The 24,967-nt window shown below is 33.0% G+C and overlaps 2 protein-coding genes across 2 annotated transcripts; both read left to right on the top strand.

Annotated features, from left to right (window-relative positions):
• Window positions 1-1,993: 1,993 nt before the first annotated feature.
• On the top strand, window positions 1,994-7,270 carry LOC128181780 (HSPB1-associated protein 1 homolog). The gene is made up of 7 exons (XM_052850301.1): window positions 1,994-2,185; window positions 3,248-3,420; window positions 4,328-4,464; window positions 4,595-4,727; window positions 5,027-5,146; window positions 5,577-5,702; window positions 6,215-7,270. The coding sequence occupies exons 1-7, from the start codon at window positions 2,005-2,007 to the stop codon at window positions 6,842-6,844; spliced, it is 1,500 nt and encodes a 499-aa protein (XP_052706261.1). The 5' UTR covers window positions 1,994-2,004; the 3' UTR covers window positions 6,845-7,270.
• Window positions 7,271-18,984: 11,714 nt separating this feature from the next.
• Window positions 18,985-20,453, top strand: LOC128181781 (uncharacterized). The gene has a single exon (XM_052850302.1). The coding sequence runs from the start codon at window positions 19,352-19,354 to the stop codon at window positions 19,925-19,927; it is 576 nt and encodes a 191-aa protein (XP_052706262.1). The 5' UTR covers window positions 18,985-19,351; the 3' UTR covers window positions 19,928-20,453.
• Window positions 20,454-24,967: the final 4,514 nt, after the last annotated feature.

The raw sequence follows: 24,967 nt of genomic DNA, 5'->3' as shown, positions 1-24,967 counted from the left end.
AATAATCACTGTCTTCCGTGCAATACTTTTGGTTATCAAAATTGATTTTTTATAAACATAATAATAATTCTTTGAATACTCCATGACCTACTTTCACACCTTCAAAATCACGACCCCCGCGCTACACCGATCACAGCCCCCTTATGTGCGATTCTACACAGTGTATTGTAGACAATAAATTATGATTTTGATATGATGATTGTGGCCTAATGCATGTAGATAATTCTCGGTTAGTTCAATCCTATTTTCTGTTTTTACTCGGTGGGGATTGGGGGGGGGGGGGGTGGTCTAAAGAGGGAATGCTTGGACGGTTCGAGTGAGCCTTTCTGATCACCGTTTGTCTTTAAACTTCAGATTTTTTTACTTAGTCTTTAGAACCAATGGGTCAAATTTAACCAAACTTGGTGCAAAACCACCTTCTGATTAGAGGTATTTGAATTGTCAAAATAAGGAACACAAAACTCACTTCAAACGAAAGAGAGTCACAATAATGTAAAAATAAGATGGGTCTCTTCGAACTGACTTTAAAAAAAATCATGCATCAGAAATGCAAAGATTTACAACGAAATTTCTAGGTAAGATGTACATTCTAAATCGTTCAAACCATGCAAGACTTCGGTCCAATGCTACAATTTTGGAAATTTGCTATGCAAACATCATAGTCTGATATACAAGTAGTAGAATCTGAATTATTCAAATCGTGAACTCGGACCTTAGCTCGGGCCCCAAGACAGGTTTATCAGTTAAAATTCGACAAAGAATTAAATACATTCTAGAAAAAAATCTTTTTAAAAAACTCTTCTCATGAATTGAAATGCTACAATTTGTGAGATTTTAATGCATTACTTACAATGGCAGCAGCATAACCAGTTTTCTATTTTTGTTACAAAAATTAAAAATATAAAGAACAAATAAAATCTACATACCTGAAATACAGGACACGAGACACTGTAAAATTGAGATGTTTATTGGTTGATGTCCGTCGCAAAAGTGATCGGACAAAAACCTTATAGCGTCCCCTGTCCCGGTGTTGAGTTATCCTTGCCATTAATTTTTCCAAAAAGCCGTGAGATATAATTAACTCATTCTCGACAGCAAAGAAACGGATTGACACGAGGCTTGCAATAACTATAACGTAATTAAGAAAACAGGATTCCTTCGACAGATAAATCTAAATAACTTAGTTTTGATTACTTAAATGGCACTAATTGATTTCACAACTTTTAACGAAAAATACGTACAAATGGCCTAGGGCTTTTTCTCTATGTGAATCTGCGTTGACACGATTTGCAAATAATATATCTAGTCTGGACAATATCATTTGAAATATAAAAGATATTTTGAAATTTGCAAAAATAGAAAAATATATTTGATGGTCAAAATGACACTATATATTATAGAGAGAGGTTAAAATTTCAACATAAAAGTAAAGATTTTTACCTACTCCTGTTTTCAGAGTTTCGAAGCTGATCAGATGAGCAATGTAGATTATGGACCTATCAGCCCACTGGGCTAGTTTTAGCTTTGTATATAATGTAATTTATTCTTTCGAGAAATCATTGTCTCGAAAATTAATAATGAAATTAAACATGTTATTTTATTAACTTTTGATAATAAAAAAATTGAAATAAAATATATTTTTCACCCCATCTTATTACATCTTCCCAAAGGCAACGGTTTTCATGATCCGCACCTCTCCTCACAAAAATCTACCAAGGGTTTGTGGGGAGCAGAGTGGACCGAAAACGCTTGGCTAGCGAAGATTTTAAAATAATATAGGGTGAAAAATATATTTTATTTCAATTTTTTTTATTATTAAAAGTTATTAAACAAACTTAAAAAACTTACATTTTTGTTACATTTGTGTCCAGTTTATGGTCGTGGCATGTTCTTTGCTCAATGCTATTAGACGGGGCGCATTCCGGGATATTGCACGTTGTTTGTATTTTTCCTCATTTACTTCGCTAATGTGCATTTCCGATTTGAAATTGTATCAATCTGACTATGGAGCTCGAGAGAAACAGCAGTAGTTCTGTCGCAGACTTAATCATATCTCCAAATTGTCCGCCACTAGTGCTGCACGGCCTGATAGATCATTGGAATGCCAGACGATGGAATATTGAACTTTTATCCCATCAAGTCAAGGGGAAACTATCCTGTAAACTTTCTCCAAAGACACACCAGAGTAACGTGGTATTTTTTTTTTTAGAGTACCCATGTATATTTTATGTTAACATTCCACATATTTTTATGCATTTAAAATCATCGGAAATTGGCTCTTGCATTAATTTGAACTTACTCTTCGGACAATACAGTAATTTTAAGTTATAAATCACATTTGTAAACAAGGCAAGAAGGTAAATAAATGTCAACAAAAGCATTAAATCATTATTTTTTTAACGATATACTAGTAGTCTCATAACTGCAACGGTATGTGCAAACAAATTATCATAACATGCAAATGCACGCTACTCAATTTGTATGCTCACACTGCTGCAGTTATGTGACAATATCTTTCGAAAAATAATAATTCAACGCTTAAAACTGTTGAAAGGGGCATGGTCAATATTTGATTATTTTTCAAAATTTATTTCTCTATTTCTTTGTTGTTCATGACATTGTTTTCTTGTAGACTTTTTTGTTTTGCTAACATGACCTGCAAGGGTTTAATGTTAAAAGTAGACAGTTTAAACATAGAAATTCATATACAAAAATTAATTTTTGTACTTTATATGATAGCCTTATTTTACTAAATTTGATCATTATGAGGACAAATAAAAGAAATTGCACCATTTTTGTTTTACAATTGATATTAAAAAGTTCATTATGTACTACATGTAATTTGGCCAGAGAGTTTTAAAAAGTCAGTTGCTGTTTTTGCTCGGGTGAAAAATGTGGTCAGGTAACGAGATTCTTTGCTTCTTTAGAGAGGCATTTTTTAAGGCCTAGGCCTTTTTGGTTTTCCATGCTGTTAATGATAACTTGACAAATACAAATATTATAAACAGTTGTGAGGACAATATTCCTATTGCCAGCCCTGAGTTTAGAATCATATTGCCATAATCAAGCATTGCAAAATGAACTATGTTAAATTAGATGGGATTTTTCTGGTATGGAGCAAACAATCATTATTTTAAGTTTTATATGAAACTGAATTACAGTCATTAATCTATAAATGACTATCATGTTAATGTAATCTTATTTTTGAATTAACTAGTATTTATTGTTTTGTTGGTTTTCTTTTCAGATCTCTGGGAAACACAGTGTATCCATGAGTTTATTTCACTGGAAGAATTTGCTGCATGGGGAAAATCAAATGAAGAGAAATCTAGTCCTTTAAATAAATATAAACCAGAGGACTTTTCTTGTTATATAGACTACAAATATATGAAAGATATTGCATCAGATAAAATTCTTAAGGTAAAGTGCAGTGGTAGTAAATTCTTGGATGGCTTTACCGATAAATTGTTTTCAGTTGAGTTTGCTCCGCCCTGTATATGACTCAAGCATATAATGTTTGTCATGTCCATCTTCTACAGGTCAGGTACAATCTCTTGATATACCTGTAGAGCTTAATTTTCCTGTAGCTATTATAGTCAATTGGGGTATTTTGAATCACTTTGAGTTTTCTGTTTAAGAAAGTTAAAGTATCACTATGGAATGTGCAAAACACAGATAAATGAAAGCAATGAAAGTCATCATCAGCAATATACATAGCTACAGGCCTCAGGATCATGAAGGAATTTCAGACTTAAGTAAAAAATTCAGTCTGTCATAAAATGATTGTTTATCATAATATGACAATTGAAATTTGGAATTATTTTTTACTTAAGTCTAAGATTCTTTCATGATCCTGGAGCCTGAACTGTTTCCTGACATTAAATCTTCTTTATGTTGATACCAAAAAACTTTTTATTAACAGAATTTTACATAATTTTCAACTTAAGTCTTAAAAAGGTAATTTGTAATATCCCAAATGACTGAGCTTTGATTTAGCTATTCTAAATGCTGTACTTTTATTTAGTTATTTTTACAGATTTATTGGTATTTTTTAAGTATTCATTTTTAAGTAAAAATAATTGCACACTACTATTTGGTTTTATTTACACCTTGAACTGCTCATTACATGGTTTATGTACAAAAAACATTGCACAATGATTTAGCTGAATCAAGAGATTGTGCATTCTTAATTTCATCATTTTTTATATTAATTTAGACTAGAAAAGTTCATTATTATATTCTTCCTTGATTAAAAGCAGGAAAATTTAATGAAATGGTCATACCCCCACCCAGCCAAGCACCTCATTAAACTATCTTTTTTTTTCAGGATGTGGATTGGGGAGTGTTTGGATTTCCCGACAGGGATGGAAAGGAAAGTACTATCTGGATTGGGTCAGAGGGTTGTTATACAAACTGCCACTATGACACGTATGGTTTCAATCTTGTAGCACAAATTCAGGGGAGGTGAGTGCATTGACTTAAAAGAATTTTACTGAGAGATAGAAAGTGGTATTTTTTAATTAAAATATATTCATATGAAAAGAAATTGTCATTTCTGCAATTAAGTACATGTATTGTTTTAATTTTGAGTTAGAAAGCAATGGATTTTGTTTCCACCCTGGGAAACTTCCTATCTGTATCCTACAAGAATTCCCTATGAAGAATCGAGTGTTTTTAGTGAAGTTAATGTTAAAAACCAAGATCTTCAACAACATCCACAATTTCAGGTACTGGTATTTTGCATCGCCAAAAACTTCTATTTTGTGCATTTAAAATTTAACATGCAGGTAAATTTCAAGCTTAGTCATCTTCTGTAATGAAATGATCAATTATATGGAACTGGTAATCATATAGTACGTCTCGCAAATTTTAAATCTTGTACATGAAACTTTGATAAAATTTTGGCGCTTGCAATTTTATGTTCTCGTGATTTGATTGAAAACGGTTGAATTGCAGAATTAAGTACTCGCGTAAAATAAGGAATCTACAGTACTTGATCTCACATTGTTTATCGTTATATAAATAGAAAGCCCGCCCATACACAGTGATACTGGAGCCCGGGCAAGTCCTGTATGTTCCACGTCACTGGTGGCACTTTGTGGAGAGTCTAGAGGATTCCATTAGTGTTAATACATGGATAGAAATGGTAAAAATCTGTAGAACAGGAAAAACATGATTATAGCAGAATGCCAGAGACGTCCGATTTAGATTAGCTATAAACATAATTCCTTATGTCCAATTTTTTTTTATACCTTATAACATATAGGGGGGATGTAAATGACGCCGCTGTAAGTCTGAATTTTTTTATAAGCATGTTCACTGTAACTGAATCATTATTACCCGGGTTGAAATTGTAAAGAACTGTTAATTCATGGATTGATATGGTAACATTCTGTGGTCGTTTTACATGTATATGGATCAATTGCTATGTTAAGAATCAGTGTTTCATGGTTTGAAATACATTTAATGCATGCAAGAATCATGCAAGACTTCATAAACTGAAATGGAACCTGTGCTTTGTATAGTTTTCATGATTAATAATTGTTCCAGTTCATGCTTTTGATTTACCAATCCAGACAGAAGACTTTGAGAGCAGGGTATCGGAAGCCGTTACAAGGTGTCTTATTTCTCCACTATTAGGGGCCAGGGACGAACTGAGTGATGAGGAAACAGAAAGTGATTCTTGGATAAATCCAGGAGAGGTTAATAGATTATTCATTTCGTTTGATATTGGAGGAAAATGTGTGATGTGTAGAAATACATATGTTCATGAAACTTCTGCTAGAGGTGGCTTTAGTAGATTAATCACTTAGCTAAATCAGTGGCAGTTTGGATTTGTAAGCCAATGGAGCTGGGTTCAAATCCCAGCAAATGATATCTGTTTTTATTCCTGTTTTTCAAAAAACAAATTTGTCTGGCTCCAATTTACATGTATGAATGATTAAATTCATTGCCATAATTTTCAATGAAATATGAAGATGTTATATACAAACCTTCATGTACAATTGGAGGGAAGTTGAATGTTTTAACTGAATAAGCTATTTATATGTCCTACTTGTTATAAACGGTATAAATAAGGCCGTGATTTAAATGAGATAATTCATCCCACTTTGGGAATTAAGGAACAGCCAGCACTAAAACTGATGTGGTAACTCACGCAGACTGGACTAAGTTTATTATTTAAGTTTCAACATTTTGATCTTTTTTTTCCCAGGAAATTTTGTCCGCTGATGCAAATCTTCAACTCCTCCAATTAGCCATTTCCTTAAGATGTCACAAAACAGAAGAACAGAAAAGTTCTCGAAAAATGCTTTGTGAAGCTGTAAAAAATCTTCCAATTAGAGACCAAAATAGATTGATGAATAGGAAGAGGAAGCATAGTCATGAAGATGTTGGAAATGAGTATAGAAAAGAACCAAAAGTTTTGAGCATGGAAACAGGAGTGGTTAATAAACATGGTAAGAAAGATAACTCCAGGGAAGAAGATTCAGAGGAACAGTTCAAGAGTTCAAGAGACTTGCAATGTAAAACTGACGTGGACGGTCCATATATTGTAGTCGTACAAACTGAAGTGAAAGATGAAAGTGACTGCAATTTAGAGTCCGATAAGAAATCATTTACTAGTGATAAAAGGAAGGAATGTGAACAGAGTCTGGAAAGTGATAGCAGCAGTAAAGGAGACAAGAATTCAGAGAAGACAGATTCTAGAAGCACTCGAAATATTTGTCAAACAAGTTCTTTATTAGAAGCGAGTGAGAATAGAAGTGAATTATTAAGGAAGTTGGTCCGAAGTGTTACACATCCAAATGTTATTCAGGAGATAATAAAGGAATTACACCGTTAACCAGGAAACTTGTTGTATCTAATCAGCTTATTAATATTTTACATTTGCCTGGTGGTCAGTGAAATACTTTCTGCATATAACTGTTCAAATCTATTGAACACAGCAAATATGCATGTACATAATACCGCAATCAGTTTTCAAAGTTAAGGAATTTTTTAAACTTTAAATCATACAAATATTTCAATACTTTTATCAAATACATTATTCATGGTAAATATGTTTTCTCCTCTCAATTAGTGCAATACTGGAAATTTGCTTTTATCGTAGTCCAAGGGACATGAATGCTTAGGTCTTTTGCATCACTCAGATGACCTACTTCTATCACTGACCAGTGACCATCTGTCGTTGTCTCCTATCCCCCTCATTCTTGTCCATTGACTTGAACATTTCCAAGTTCTCTGATAAAACTAGCAGGCTAACTTTGAGTGATTTTGGTTGGTAGCATCTGCAAAAAATTGGTTCACATACCTGGTAAATTTGGAAATTCATGACCCTATTCTTCAGGGGACTTAGATTTTTGGTAAATATTAATGTTTAAAGTCTTTTAGCTTTTAAGTCTTTGTCCAGCAGTGACACTCGGTAATTTAAAGGAGCAAGGGTGCTTTTTCTAAAAGTTCATGCCCCCTGTGTGTTTAGCAGGCAAACTAAGTACATGATTATATTGAGCAAAGGTAAATGTTCTTTCAAAATTGTTACATTCATGACGTCTGCATCTGGTTCTGCTGTTAGAGTTGATGTTCTTTTACATCATAAAGTAAAAATGCATTTAATCTTGAGAAATCTATTTTTACTCCTGATCATGAGAGTCTGAACAACAAAACATAGTTACATAAAGTAATGGTCATAGCCTCTTTATACCAGATTATCTCTGGGTTGGGGATGTGGCTCTATTGTTCATGTAGAGAAAATACATTTTCAGAACTGTGCATTTCAGAAGAGTTAATCCCCTTTGATTATTTATCAAAGATTATTTGAATTGAACAGGAATTTTCTTTAATATATTTAGACGTATTTTATTAAATTACACATGCGCGGATTTAGTGGGGATCCCCCCCCCCCCCTCCAATGGAAAATCAAATTTTAAATATACGTAGTAAAAAGTACAAAAAAGGTGCCTCGGACCCCCCCCCCCTTCCCGCAGCAAACGTAACTATCCGTAATACCCCCCCCCCCCACTCCCCCGGGAAAAATTCTGGATCGGCGCATGAAGTATAGTGTATATAAATACATTGAACAGGATTGAACATCAAGATATTTTATAAAAAAGACGGATTTTAGTGAAGATTGATATGAACATATTTTATTGCAATGTTGTGCAATGGGATAGTTGGGCACAATTTTTAAAAACAGTTCTCATATGAAACAAGTCTGGAGACAACTTTGCTTAAATAATTTAGAGCTTTTGATATTTGACCCTATTGTTTCAAACAATTTTTTTTTCTCTTTTCTACAATAAAGTTTTGTTCCAGCGCTATCAGAATATCTCGCGAATTAGACGTACTCTTCTTTTAAGTTACTATATTATACGCAATATTTTGCTCATAAACTCATCAAATTTGCAAGATTTCGGGATTCGAGAATTTTTGGTTATTTTTTTTTTGTTGCTTAGCAAGATTTTTGGGATAAGCCCCCCCCCCCCCCACTTTCCAAACCGATGCCACGTGGTGCCTGGATATTGTGATTTAATATGAACGAAAGTTCAATATTTTCCCATGAAAGTTTAAAGATATTGAAATACTAGTAATTACGAAAGCCCATTGAGCTCAATTTCGTAGGTAAAAAAAATTAAAAAATTCGCGAATAAACGGGTAACTTTCGCGATATAACGCGTAACTTTCGCGAATAAACGCGTAACTTTCGCGAATAAACACGAAACATTCGCGAATAAACGCGTAACTTTCGCGAATAAACGCGAGGCTTTCGCAAATAAACGCGAAACTTTCGCGATATAACGCGTAACTTTCGCGAATAAACGCGGAAGTTACGCGTTTATTCGCGAAACTTAAATATGAAAAATAATAATTACTGAAAACAAATATATTAATTTAAAATATTTAAAATAAAACAAAATAATATTATATGAAGATGTAAATGAATTTGATTTAACCTTATACAAATTAATATAAATTCAAACGTAGGAAATCTTTAAAATCTTAGTACTGATTTTCAAAGGACATAATGCATCGCGCTTCTCACATTCTAATGGGCGCTGTATTATTGAAAATAAGGCAGCAACATTTTTTGATTATAACAATTTTAATTCGAATTAAACGTTTTATTACGTATAATTTTAGAATTTAAAGGATATCATTGTTTAAAACGTTATAATATATGTTATATCGCTGCGACATAAATTAACGTCTAGTTTAATATCAGAAAGATAAGTCAAGCTGTGAATTGAAATTTTTAAGCTATTGTTCAAATCTGGATGACGTAAATTCGTCCTCTAAATTTATCACATATGTCATTTGAAAATTAATACTAAGATTTTAAAGGTTTCCGACGGTTGAATTTATATCAATTTTGAAAGAAAAAGATAATCAATGAATGCCTGTTCGAACACAGGGTCGGCGAACAAATGAAAATCGTCATATGATGCTCAAACTTATTATCTACTTGGGACATATGACATTTAATTTTTTCTTAAAAGTTTTATCAGATTTATTAATATCTATATGTAAAAAAGATAATTTTGTCTTCATAAATCAACGTAACAGGGATATTATAATAATAATGAGTGATATTTTTTTTATAATATTTTATGATATAAAACTTAAAATGTGTTTGTTTTCAATCGTTTTTCTTCATGAAGGTTTTGTATGAAATGACAATATTTATATAATGGTTTTGCGTTAATTCGCGAAAGTTTCGCGTTAATTCGCGAAAGTTATGTATTAATTCGCGAAAGTTTCGCGGTTTTTCGCGAATAATTCGCGTTTATTCGGGAAACGAACGCGTTATATCGCGAAAGTTTCGCGTTTATTCGCGAAAAAAATATTTTTTTACCTACGAAAATGAGCTTAATGGGCTTTCGTAAGTATCGGCGCAACTTTGAATATATTTCTGACACATTAAAAATGGTAATTTTTTAGGCAGAAAAGATCTTGCAAAACTCATACAGAACGCCAAGCAGAAGCACTTAATGGTTTTTATCTCACGTACATATCTTAAGAAAATCGATTGTGATTCATATTGAAACTGACAAGATTGAAATATACACAATTCAGTTCTAATCAGTTTAATAATGACCTGTCTTCTTATGAATTTACACCCTCATCTAACTTTTATAAAATGCATTTGCATTGTTAAGCTGGTTAGAAATTTAAATTTGGATTTAAAATCTTTAAAAGATAATGTATTTTTATATCTTAAACGATATTTCATCAGTTCATCTCGCAATCAATATTATTATGACGTCAGAAGTGTTTGGATTGTAGAAATCCAATCAGATTAGAACAAAACTGTGCATTTCTTACGTTTTTAATTATTGAAAGGAAAATATAGAGCGAAACTTTGTATGAGCAATTTTTTCTTTTGGTAATAATTTTCTTATCAATTAATCTTTGATGAAAATTAAAAGTTTTTTCAAGCTTAAGCTCCATGTTTCCAGGGGGAAATATAAGGTAACTATTAAATTAACATTATGATATCAAATATACGACTTAAACACATTCTGAGAAAGATTATATTAAACATGTGAACAAATTGAATATCGTCAGGTTTTTCATGCCCTCTTTTCCAGAACGATTGGATATAGTCCATAAATTGTGCATACTTCAAGTTGTGGTGTATATATATACATACTCATATGAATGGATAATAAAGGTATTTCACTGCATGCAAATAAAACACCGATTATGTAATGCACAAGGTTAATTCATTTAGAATTGCTCGTTTCTAGCAAAAAAAAAGCCATTGAAATGCCGTTATAAACCAGGCAATGCCATGCGCAACTGTATACTGAAGGCGTTTCCCTCTTTTCTGTCTGGGAAAGCAAGAATAATGCGACGTCTATGGAACGCCATAGCTGCCTTATGTGCCTATTTCATGTAAAGATGGTGCTTTATTATATTATGCTGTGGTTATATCATGTGAAGATGGTGCTTTATTATATGAAGATGGTGCTTTATTATATGAAGGTGGTGCTTTATTATATGAAGATGGTGCTTTATTATATGAAGATGGTGCTTTATCATATGAAGGTGGTGCTTTATTATATGAAGGTGGTGCTTTTTTTTATGAAGATGGTGCTTTATTATATGAAGGTGGAGGTTTATTATATGAAGATGGTGCTTTATTATATGAAGATGGTGCTTTTTTATGTGATGATGCTTTTTTATGTGAAGGTGCTTTTTTATGTGAAGATGGTGCTTTATTATATGATGGTGCTTTTTTATATGATGGTGCTTTTTAATGTGAAGGTGGTCACTCGAAACTCCTCTTATTTTTGAATACTGAGTTAACCATTTATGTATTCTCTCGAAAGATTGAAAGTAAAACAAAAAATTGATGCGATCAAAATCCATTTTATACACTATTGGTAGTTCCTCTTTTTTCTAGCACAATTAGTATATAAGCTATCGAGGAAATCTAGCTGTGTACGACTTTACCCCAACCGAACTTACATCTATTAAGTGACAACTAAATAATGACGGAATATTACAAGAATTAAAGCCTAGTAACGTTATCCTGAAAAGCAAAATTGAATTTACTAATTATTTGTGTTTAAGCGAAGGTTATGCCCCAGCAATCTGATTAAAATAAGATCTTTGATCCGCTCTTAATTGGGAGTTGATTTTAATCAACTCCCCTATGCAGTTACTCAGACAAACCGAAAGTGAAACAGTGTTTAGACCTCAGCACAAATCATCGCTGCTGACAAGACTTAGTTCTTGAACATAATTGATAAATTCGATGTAATGTATGCTAAAGCATTGTTTTTCAAGGAAACTTATTTATAAATACCTTGAAAATAGTCAGATTTTAAATGGTACGAACAATTTCGATATTTTTGTAGTCGTATGAATTCCTACGCCAGAGTTCAATATAGTATCGTTCAACTCGACGCTCGGCTGTCTCCGTAAATCTCCGACAAGCAGAGAGTCTCCCTTGCTTGTCGGAGATTTACGGTGTCAGTCGAGCGTTTGGTTGAACGAGACTATGGAGTTCAATATTGCTTGGATCCATACAATTTTCGAGAAATATTTCTATTACTGATACATAGTTTGATTGAACTAATCTTATCTTTAAATATTATTTAAGATGATTCATATGGGGGTTTCTCGACATTCTTGTCGAAAAAGTCCAAAAATTCATATTATAAAAATGTGCGTTATTCAAATACAAATTAGAAACTACATGTACTTGTCATGCAAAATAACATATCATTGATTTTAAAATAAATAAACATCGACAAAATCAACTCCCGTCAGTTTTTCAGTACTTTGATTTTGTTATTGTCATCGCCCAGTCGGTCTTCGTCATTGATGACCGTTCATCTTTAACCTAAGTGGTGAGTTTGGAGGAAGAGCTCACATTCTGAGTGTTTCAAAACAAAACATCATAAAAAAAACAAATAAAGGAACGGATTGAGGATCTGATTTTAAACAGACTGATGCCCTAGCTATAGGTGATAGGATTTGACTTGAAGAGAAAGTAAGGGAAATTAAGTCACAGGGAAAGGTCTACTATACTATAATATAGCTCAAAGAAAGCCCTTTTATAAGTGGTAAAGGCAAAAGTAAAATGTCAAGAAATACTGACAAAATATTGTATTATTCAATTAATCATATTTGTCAATTCAGTTGAGATGAAGTCGTACAGTTCATCTCGTAACATAAATACTTATTATGCTAAAAAAGAGAAACTAGCAATTGTGTATTAAATGGATTTTAACTGTATCAATTTTGTTCTAGTTTCAAAATTTCGAGATAATAAATGTTGAACTCAGTCTTCAAAAATAAAGTTCCGAGTGACCATCTTCACATTAAAAAGCACCATCTTCATAAAAAAAAGCACCACCTTCATATAACAAAGCACCATCATCACATAAAAAAGCACCATCTTCATATAATAAGGCACCACCTTCATATAATAAAGCACCATCTTCATATTATAAAGCACCATCTTCACATAAAAAAGCACCATCTTCATATAATAAAGCACCACCTTCATATAATAAGGCACCATCTTCATATAATAAAGCACCAATAAAGCACCATCTACATATAAAATAGCCACATAAGGCAGCTATGGCGTTCCATAGACGTCAGCACCTCGGATCCCTTATACGCAATGCACTTTCGCAGACTTTGTTCAAACACTTATAATATTGCAATATCCTTTATACATCAATAGACTGTTTCATTCCACATACTTTCTCGTTTATAAATGCAACCCATAATGTATAAATGATACTTTCAGTACTGATACAAACTTGTATCGATTAGAATACCTATTTACATGTACTTTATCAGATCTTATCCCGCTGGTCAATAGACAATAACTTATTAGAACCAGTACACTGGACCCCACCCCCCTTACACAAGGTGTCCCCTTGTCCACCTGTGCGGAGTCACCTATACTTACAGTACACCTGTCCTTTTATGTACTATAGTAACCCTACCTGTAAAGGTAATAAAACAGAAAATGGACAAAGGTAGCAAAGGCATTTCCTATATGAAAATAGTCTCATGTTTCATATCCATATTTTCCAGTGCTTGAACTGTTGAACTGAAATTGGATGCCAGTATTCATTTCATAACGCACTTAGACGAACTAAGAATCAGCAGAAATGGATATTGTTAGAATTAACCAAATGTTAGTAGATAACTGTCCATTAGGTCTTCGGTTACATTCAGAACTGGTGTTTCGCAAGCTATGTTTTTTTGCTATTATTATAGCTGGAACGTCCCTGGTTCAATGTACATGGTATTAAAAAAACAAACAAACAAAACAACAATGGTGTTCTATATACCGTAATATACATGTAGTTTTCATTGTCAGCTCCTTATTCAGAATCCTAAAAGAACATGCCGGGGTATTAAGTAAATTCTCGTTTAAACTTTTGATGTGGATTTTTATTAATTTAAAGGGGATAAATTGTATCAGCAAAAAAAAACAAAAACCCAAAAACGATTTACTATGTTATACTCTAAATAATCACCATAATATGTACATGCTCTTGGTGTAGAAAATAGTTTTTTACAGCTAAAATTACGATCGATAGAAAGGATATGAAGAAAACAAACGCGACCAGTTTTGCTGATTGATATTATAGAGAATCATAGGATGATTTTGTTTCAACCAACTTATCCCATTTCTTGAGACTGTTGTACTGCTGATGTGGTAAGTCGTGACAATATTGCCATATACTAATTAACATATAACTGTCCTTAAATAATGTCGCCAAGAACCGATAAAACAGTAGTTTTGGTAGTCGTCAAATTCTGTGAATCTTTTCTCCCTTTTTTTGGAAATCATAGATGTAAAGAGCGAAAGTCCTATACTACATGTTATGATAAATGGCACATGTACTGTAATTTAACGATACTATATGGTATATGCACTGTAATGATACTATATGGTGCATGTACTGTTATGATACTATATGGTAGAGGTACTGTAACAATACTATGTGGTACATGTACTGGAACAATACTATTTGTTATACTTTCATGTTAAATACTGAAATCTGATTGGTTAAGACGCAGTTAATAATATTTACTATTACCCTCAGCGTTAGCAACGCACTTGGCAACGGGTAACATTAAAAAATGTTACATGCGCGAAAATTATGCGCGTACGGTTCGCTGTAGAATTCACGTTATTCCTATATATTTACATTCACCTTCTTTCCTCCTATTAAAATGCGTTGATAGATTTGAGTGATATTTACGCATAACACAGAAGACCCAATCACCAAATCTGGTGCGTATGAATACATTCAGTCTTCCTTCAGAGCATGACCGACTCTCCTCTCGACTTCAAACCGGATCACGACCTGATATTATACTTGGGCTGATTAATATTTCATGGATGTAAATATTTTTTAAAGATATAAATGAATTCAATTGATTAATTTCTTAGAATACCGAAAATAAATTTGGTATACTAAATACCAGATAAATAAAATTGTGTTATTAGAATCAAAAACGCTGTGCACTATTTTTGTCAGCATAATTCGGCTGTTCCAATGGCACTTCCGTTAATTGTGCATTACTCGTTGAATAATGTCGAGATTTTAAAAAATAAATCATAATTGCAGAAAGAGAAAAAATGTTTAAAAACGTAAATATAAGCATTGAATCATTATTTTTTGAAAGATGTGGTCTCATAACTGCAACAGTGTGTGCAAACAAATTTTCATAACGCGCTAGCGCGCGTTATTCAATTTGTATGCACACACCGTTGCAGTTATGAGACCACATCTTTCAAAAAATAATGATTCAATGCTTAAATAAAAGCAGTAAAATTTTCTTAAAAATTTTAAAAAAGACATTCAGTATAACAAAATAAATAGTGCCTGTTTGGGAGGATAACAGTTGAAATTGACACCCCTCGAAAACCATTGTCAACCTCCGCTTCGCGTCGGTTGACAATGGTTTTCTCGGGGTGTCAATTTCAACTGTTACCCTCCCAAACAGGCACTATTTATATATTATGGTACATGTACTGAAACGAGAGTTTATGGTACATGTACTGTAACGATACTATATGGTACATGTACTCTAAGGATATTATATGGTACATGTACTGTAATTATTAATATATGGTATGGTACATGTAGTTAAACAATACTTTATGGTACATGTATTGTAACGATACTATATGGTAAATGTAGTGTAACAATGCTATATGGTACATGTACTGTAACGATACGATATGGTACATGTACTGTTACGATACCATATGGTACATGTACTGTTACAATACTATATGGTACATGTACTGTAACGATACTATATGGTACATGTACTGTAACGATACTATATGGTACATGTACTGTAACGATACTATATGGTACATGTACTGTAACGATACCATATGTTCCATGTACTGTAACGATACTATATGGTACATGTACTGTTACAATACTATATGGTAAATGTATTGTAACGATACTATATGGTACATGTACTGTAACGATACTATATGGTACATGTACTGTTACGATACCATATGGTACATGTACTGTAACGAAACTTTATTGTACATGTACTGTTACAATACTATATGGTACATGTACTGTTACAATACTATATGGTAAATGTATTGTAACGATACTATATCGTACATGTACCGTAACGATACGATATGGTACATGTACTGTTACGATACCATATGGTACATGTACTGTTACAATACTATATGGTACATGTACTGTAACGATACCATATGGTACATGTACTGTAACGATACTATATGGTACATGTACTGTAACGATACTATATGGTACATGTACTGTTACGATACCATATGGTACATGTACTGTAACGATACTATATGGTACATGTACTGTTACGATACCATATGGTACATGTACTGTAACGAAACGTTATTGTACATGTACTGTTACAATACTATATGGTACATGTACTGTAACAATACTATATGGTAAATGTACTCGAAAGATACTATATGGTAAATGTGCTGTAACGATACTATATGGTACATGTTCCGCAACGATACTATATGGTACATGTACTGTAACGATACTATATGGTCAAGTACTGTAATTATACTATACGGTACATGTACTGTAACAATACTATATGGTACATGTTCTGTAAGAATACTATATGGTGAATGTATTATAACGATACTATATGGAACATGTACTGTAACGATACTATATGGTGCATGTACTGTAACGATACTATATGGTATATGTACTGTAACGATACTTTATGGTTCATGTACTGTTATGATACTAAACTTTACAACTTATGTAACGATACTACACTATGTAAGTACTGTAAGGATACTACAAGTATTGTAACGATACTACAAGTACTGTAACGATATTACATGTACTGTAAAGACCCTACGCTGAGTATGCACTGGCACGATACTAACTGTTCTGTAACGATACTATTCATTTATTGTAACGATACTTTTAAAATGCACTGTAAAGATACTGTATGTACTGTGACGATAAATGCACGGCATTTTCCGATTAAGCTCGGCAAATATCCACAATATACTTTTGATTATGATCTTAGTGTCTTCAATACAATACATAAAACATGCTTATTAGTTGCCTGTCTGACACGAAGGCACTATTTTACACGAAAATATATGAGATACAACCAGTTAAGTTTTATATACTACAAAACGTAATTGAAATGAAAGCAATTACTCTTCGATCTAAACTGCTAGTATTAGTCACATTATTATTCATAAAACTTAACTAAACCATTGAACCTATATAAACAACATTAAAATATTTGAGACTACTTATTTTGTAATAAAACACTTATTTCATGCATTTTAAACCCCATTATTTGTACAAGCATTCCCGTGTGGACTTAACGGATCTTGGTGTAGACTTTAAATACGCTTTCTCCTACAGCTGCAATATCTGGTTTTTATTTCAATAGAGTTGAAATGCAAATATTAATTTTATTTTCCTTTATCCATACACAAAAAACTGTTCTATATTAATAGGTGTTTATTTGAAAAAAAAAATACGAACAGTCCAAACAAAACCGTTATTCGCATTGGCAATAAACTTTAAAACAAGGTAAATATTGACTGCCTCTTTTTAGATTTTCTGTTAATATACATACATGCTTGTAGTAGAGTACATTGACTGCTGGATGAATATTAGGTGTGAACCCGTGTTAAAGTCCTATAGGTTTTCGAAGGATTAAGTTGTACTCTCATTCCACTTATGTTCCGGTTCTTCACTGGCTGATGACATCGGGACGCCTGGAATCCAAGACCTTTCATTAATAATTTTTTGTGTATTAATTTTTATTTTAAGGAGGCTCATTGGTCAACAAATTATCAATCAGATCTAACATAAATTTTGAGATATGATTGACTGAATTATAATTTATTATATTTACTAAAGAAGAATTCCTTAAATTCTAGCTTTCATCTGAAATTGAGTGTTTTCCTATATATGATATTCCTATATATGACTCCTGTATACATGAAACTTGAGTCAGGCACTTTTAATGTTATCTTTTGTTAAAGACCCTAGCTGTATGCTTAATAGATAAAAGAAAATTAGAAAAAAGTAGTTTAGCAAAAAGCAACCAATACATGGCTTATGGCTATAATAAACATTTTTAGGAAAACACTATGTTGGCAACAACGAAAACTAAACTGCGCAGGAGTGATGACCCAATTTGATAATGGCAGAATTAAGTATACATGTATATCCAATTGTTCAAAATACGTCATAAAATTTGTAAATAAGTGCAGAATTTGTTTAACAGATCTTCAAATCTACAATATTTAAAATGCGGCCCGCATAAATGTAAGACTCAACTATTTTGGCTTGATGGATTAATAAGCAATTTTGAATAGGAAGTCATCTACGCCGTAAATGTATACACGAAAAAAAAAATCTTTAAATTAAAAAGAAAGTTTGGTACTTAAGAATCATATTGGAACGGACTGCTCAACGATGTATTCAATAGCAATGTGCAAGATTGGATGGATGAAGTAGTCCCAGAGTTAATATCACCTTGATTATGTGCGATACAGTTATATAGTCCCACAGTTCTTTTCCTATCATTGTACACAACGGACCATTGAAATTATTTACTTTCTCACCTTTTGTGGGGAGAAAATATACCTTTTAAATCATTACACACTTATAACGAATATGAAAAATATACGATATGAAGCGAAGAAAGATTTTCTATGTATCAAGGGTAAGACAAACAAGAATTGAGCCGACCCTCATACTCTCGTCGAGAAATTCGCTATAAAATATTTCTTTTGTGAAAATTGGGGTGACCTGAACACATTTTTTTACTATTGTCGAGAGGGGGTTTAAAGTGGCTTATCTCCTATCATCTCGCAATACAACAAAAAGTAACGGAGAAATCCTCATATTATTGTACTATAGCACCATGTTGCACAGAGCTATATACATAAAGTAGGCGGGATTCAGCGATCGAGCTGTTATTTGTTTTCAGTGTTTTAAACTGTAAGAGTAAATGTGTGCCGATTGTCCATACCGGGCTTTAAATCTCGCTACTTACTGGTTCAATTTCATATCATCGCAGTGATCAAAAGTACACGGTTTGAACAGTCTCTATATAAACCACTGGCGAAAAAATTCGACCCAGCAATTGTTTCTACTCGGTGTGTTGCTCTGTCTCTTAAGAAGCCTTTTTTTTAATCAGGACCTTTTGTGCCCGCTGATAACAAGTTACATCGCTGTTTCGACTTTTGAGGACCCGTTATCTTGCCTTCACAGGAGATTGTTCCATACCCGTGTTATCTTGAATTTGATAAGAAATCGTCATATATATAATCAGCTCCGATATGGAAAGCCAACAGATCATACATTGCCAGTTTCCGGATGTCGCAAAATCCCAAGAGCAGCCGACATTGAGACCATCTTCTGAACCGATTTTCTTATCACCAAGCGCATTCAGGATGAAGCTTTTAAGGAGGATAGTCGCCGTGGATGGGGGAACAATCGACAAGAAGAGCTTAAAGACTCTGGAAACAAAAAATAGTGAAAAGACTATGAAGGCATCCATCATATTTCCTAATGGAGAGGTTGGGACACTGATTTCTTTAGAAAAGATCGAGAAAAAGAAAGACTCATCGGAAGAAGACCGACTGTTTCCTTCTCTTAATGAAACGGACTATTTTGATAACACGGGCTTAATGCACCCACAACCGAGAAAAGAGAAGCCATTAAGGCTACCACCTATTTCATTACCAAGGATATACGAGCTCAAACCTTTACCGATTTTACCGACAGACTATAACTCTTTGGCCTCACCAGCAAAACCGATCACCGATGAAGATTGGGAGGACCTTAAGGAGTGCCGATATCTCAGACCTTCTCCTCGGAAGTACAGAAACTCCGGTGACCAGAGGATGCCTTGATGATGTACCTTAAAGACGATAATTTATTTCAAATCAAAAAAACTCTCAGAAAGGTGCTGTTGGACAATTGGACAATACTGTTCGAGACAAATGGAGCATTCTCCCGAAGGCTATTTTTCTACTGTTTTATAGTAGAAAATTATCGGGTTTTTTAATGTTGAAAATCTATGGAACAGTTAACAATGACGAGCTGAATATGTAACCGGCAAATGTATTGTGAAAGTAATTTACGACAGGGACAACTTTACGAGGCTGTTGTTAAGACTTGAGTTAAGTGGTCTAAAGTGAAATTGGAATTCACAAAATCTTATCTGAAGATGATAAATGCCAATTTTTGAGTGTTGTTTCGAAGGAATTAAATCCCAAACATGAAATAGTATGTCATGGTAAAATGTTTTAAAATGGATGTTAGGTTTTGGTATTAATGAAAACAAATCCATCATTTTTCATTCTACCATAGGAGGTGACACGCACTCTTTATAAATGTTCCATTGTTTGTATTAAAGTTATGGATTGTTTTCCAATGCATCGTGTTGGCATTTTTGTTGTTGTTAGAAACATGTTGATACGTACTGTTACAGCCTAATGTACAAGGCCCACGAAATACCTATCTCTAATGAGTTACCTTGTTCCACCTGGCAAAATGTAAGCCCCCGACTCACAATTACTTCATAGATTTTATTTATACCTTTCAATCTATTGTACTCCTATGTTGGAAACTTGTCGCTATCTTTTAATTGAAACTCCGAATTATGCTTAAGCACGCACACCTTGAAGGAGTATGTGTCATATTTAGCCATTAGTACCCCATACTGAGATCCGCGCGGGGCGCTCCCCCAGAACCCTTTAGGGGTGGTGTCTCGAGTAATATACTGAGAAGTCGGCGTCGTCTATGAAGCGCTATCTTTAAGAAGTGTATTGTATGATGTTTTGAGATTTCAAAAACTCAAAGCCCGTCGCTCAGAATAAAATCACATTTAATCGATAACATAATTTATATTATGAATTGATGTTTCTTATGAAGTGAAAATTTTGATTGAATGAAGTTTGTTAAATTCAGACGATATATTGAATTTTGTTAATCTGATAAGCTTGAAAAAGCAAAGGGGGTATTTTATTCATTTAAGAGGTTATTGTGTATTTAAAGCAATAAATTGTGTTTCAAAGTTTCTAATCAGGAGCTAAAAACTATTTTGAGCAATGAATCTTTACGCTTCAAACATTTCTCGTCCTCTAATTTTCTGTGTCACTGTTTGAAGAAAAAAAAATGAAAATTAATTCTACAAAACTAATGGGATATTTTTCAATACCAGTCCATCAATTTTTTCCGATCTGTTTCGCTCAATGTTTCGATTGTATCATACCAGTTTTTAATAGCTTGTTGCGAATGTTCGTTTCGAGTTCATTTCATCCTTGTCCCTTGTTAAACTACGCTCTGTGTCAAATGACAGTTTGACAGAAACCCCCTAACCTCGGCGACAGCGAAAAAATGCTTTCTATTTTGACGCACACTCGCTGTAATTCGTTCTAGTGAATGTTTTCTATTCAACTGAATTATTGAAAAAAAAGTTCTATTTTCTAATGGGGTATTATTGTCAAAATAATTATTGCAATTTCCTTCGAAGGCACATGGCATGTATGTATAGAAATTTCCTATCACATAGAATTTGATTAAAATCTACCCGTCACATTGTCTGTGACCTATACATCAGTAACATCTAGTTAAGGTATTGTGTGAAATAGGAACGCATTTATATTTTCTATAAGTCTTTTTTTATACATCACCCCATGACAACTTATGATATAAAAAAAATCGATAAAAAGATTAAGAGGCAATCAAAAAAAATCACGTGATCCACTTATAAAGCGTTGCCAACAATTGTAGTTGCTGATTAAGGTAGATAAAAAAAAGATTGCACCATCTGTATACTAAGTAGTTTTAGTGCAGGTCATGGTGTTTTTTGGTATATACTACTGATTTCGTGACAACTATTTGATTAGTGTTAGTTTCTGGTGTTTTGGAAAGGAAAGAGGAGGGGGACCCATCGTTGTAAAAATAAAAAAATTAAAGTAAAAATCTCAACGTGCGAATCCAAAACTTTTAAAAACTTAATCGAATTTCTACTTCAACATAGCTTTCATGCAAACTACGTCGAAAAAAAATACAATAGGCCTAAGTTAATTCTATAATAGTTAGTAAATCTACGAACAGGCTAATATATTACAATCAATACCTTTACTTTGCAATAAGAGTGAGGGCGCTCGGGTGTTAATAACAGATATGGGTCAAACTTTATCAATGAGACCATACTTGGTCCAGTATTGTTTTAGCAATTATCAGTCCGGCAGACTGACCAGTGTCAGTTATCAGTCCCAACATGTAGGTGACCGTGTTTCCCCTATCCCGGACACTCCAAACTGACCTACTTATCGATCCGTTTGCTCCCGGGTGTACGAAATGTGCTCCGATGTTGAAGTATTGGTTTTATATATGATGAAATCGTAACCGTAATCCCAAAGTGTACATGCGTAAATGCGTTTGGAGAATTAGTGTATGTAAACAAACTCAATTCCATAAATGAAGCATGGCAAAGTTGAAACAAATTTATGCATTTTATTGATGAATTTATTTTTTTTTTAAACTTTAAAACCTGATTTCAAATACCAGCCTATATACATATTTTTCTATAGACATCAAAGGGACAGGAAATGAACATATGAACTTTGAAAAAATTTAAAGATATGTTATCTCGTATACAATCTTGAATATCAAGGCGGTTTTTTTTTTTAAATTAAAACAAAACAAATCGAGAAATAAACAAAATAGTTTTCACTTTTTTATTATTCATGGAATGTGTAAACAACTTTCTTTGATATTTTTTCCCAAAAGATAAAGATGGTTTTAAATGATATTTTATGAAGACTTTTCATCGCAGAATTTTTTAGTTTATCAGCAATTATAAAAGGCCTTTCAACTTCATTGATGTTGCAGATTTTGAGCGATTGTGTCCAAAAAAGAATGACATAAAAATATAGCGATATTTAAATTAACTTTTTTTAATATACTAGAAAAAAATACAATGGTATTTATGAATTGATAAACATATCTTTAATGTTGTTTATTCTATATGCATGTGCGTAAGCCCTCAGAGAGTTGTACACACAAGTATATGCGTGCGTTTTTTGCAACAGCAAAGCCCGCGGCTTTAAGGTCGTCCATCCATAACTATCATATTTCATATCTAATAGATTGCAACTTTGATCACTAAAATCTTAGTGTGATTTTAAAGGGTTTATTAAATAATAAAGTTTCACCTTTGAAATCTTAAAAAAAAATTAATTTTAATAAATTTATCATATGTTGAAGTTAACATTGAAGTCTATGGGGAAAATGCATTTTTAAATATATTTCTTTAGTACAAGTTATTTTCTCACATTTCTCTTGGTAAAATGCTGCAAAGGCTTTCTCCGTATTCGAATATGCGAAAATGACTCATAGTTTACCATACATATTTTCAGAAAATGATTTTATCGATTTTCCTAAAGGGCAGACAACTCTTTAAAAAAGTTTTAAGTGCACAAAGTTCATTTAATTGACTACATACATCCACCCAAGTTTGGTCCATGTCAGCCCTATAATAGCTTTAAAATATGTATTTGATGTAGTATAGATCAATCAAAATTGTTAAATTCACCTTAGTTAGGAATTGGTAATTTAATTTCATGTGGTGGCGCATGTATTGGTAGATTTTTTTTATCTTCTGAATTGTGAAATTGCAACTTGGTGTAAAAATAATGTACCACACGAGGAGAGGTAACCCGTAAATTTTAAAGCGTTTCTGTTTGGAAACTTTTTTTTATATTCTCAGTATCTCGAGCAATGTGTGTTTAATATAACAAAGATACGAAGTAAAGGACATTTGTCGGACATGGCAAAACAAGGACCGCAGATAATAAAAACCGGGGCATTTTTAGGACTGAAATACCAGAGCAAATTTCAACCGTCATGACCCGAATTCCCCCCAGTAGCAAATGGGACTTGATTTTTTTTTGTCAAAGTTAATTCAAAATTCACAATCATAGATAAAAAAAAAATTTAAGTTAATCCGTTGGCAATTCAAAGTGTAGCTTCTGGAATCGTATTGGCAACATTGTAAGCGTAGGAATAGGAACTAAAAGAGCCATAAAAGAATCTTTTTTTAAAATGCTTCTCAGATAAGCCCTAGAACTAAAAAAAAAAAATTAAAAAGAAACAACAGGGTCTTATTTTCTAAGTAAGAGTTATCTCTCTTAAGAAATGAGCATATTCGCCCTAAACGCATCCTCATAATGTCAGGGGTCCTGAATCCAATCGTGTTTGTTCCTTTGTTTGTATTTAGTTTTTATTTTGATTCATTTGAATGTTGCTGTTTTTCTAATGAATGGGGATAATGGATAATTATGAACTTTAAAATACACTTGCATAGCGAATTTATATAAACTATATACATGACGTTTGCGGTGAGCTATCTATTTTTGATAGTTGAGACTTCTATAACACACATATTGATTGAAATCACAACCCCAGAAATGATATTTGCGTCTCCGAATATTTTAGAAAAGAAAACACGTGCGAAAAGGAACGCGAAGAGGAGATGGGATCGAATTTCACTCAATGCGTTACATAGTACTAGTGTAACATAGTACATACATAGTGTAACACTAAATCAATGTTTTATACTTGCGAGAAAACCATCCCTGGTATTGAACACGAGTACTTCGATGATACTTCATTGATCTTAACATTGTGGGAATAACATTGAAGTGCTTTGTTTATGTTTTAAAGACAACATTCAATACTTAAATGCGTTTCATTTTTCCCTCTCGATCGTCATACTATATATATAATGTGATATTATCAATAAATAAAAATATCAAAAACAACAAAAAAACCATCAACTTTCTCTCTTATCGACTGATGTGAAAAGGTGTCCATATAACTGTTAATACCCTGTTTTCTTTTTGCACCTGGCTTCGGGGCCACCAACATGTAAAAATCTC

This window comes from Crassostrea angulata, chromosome 4, assembly GCF_025612915.1.
Source record: "Crassostrea angulata isolate pt1a10 chromosome 4, ASM2561291v2, whole genome shotgun sequence".
Taxonomy (NCBI): domain Eukaryota; kingdom Metazoa; phylum Mollusca; class Bivalvia; order Ostreida; family Ostreidae; genus Magallana; species Magallana angulata.
Note: the sequence above shows the minus strand (reverse complement) of the source record. Positions and strands in the feature narration are given on the sequence as shown.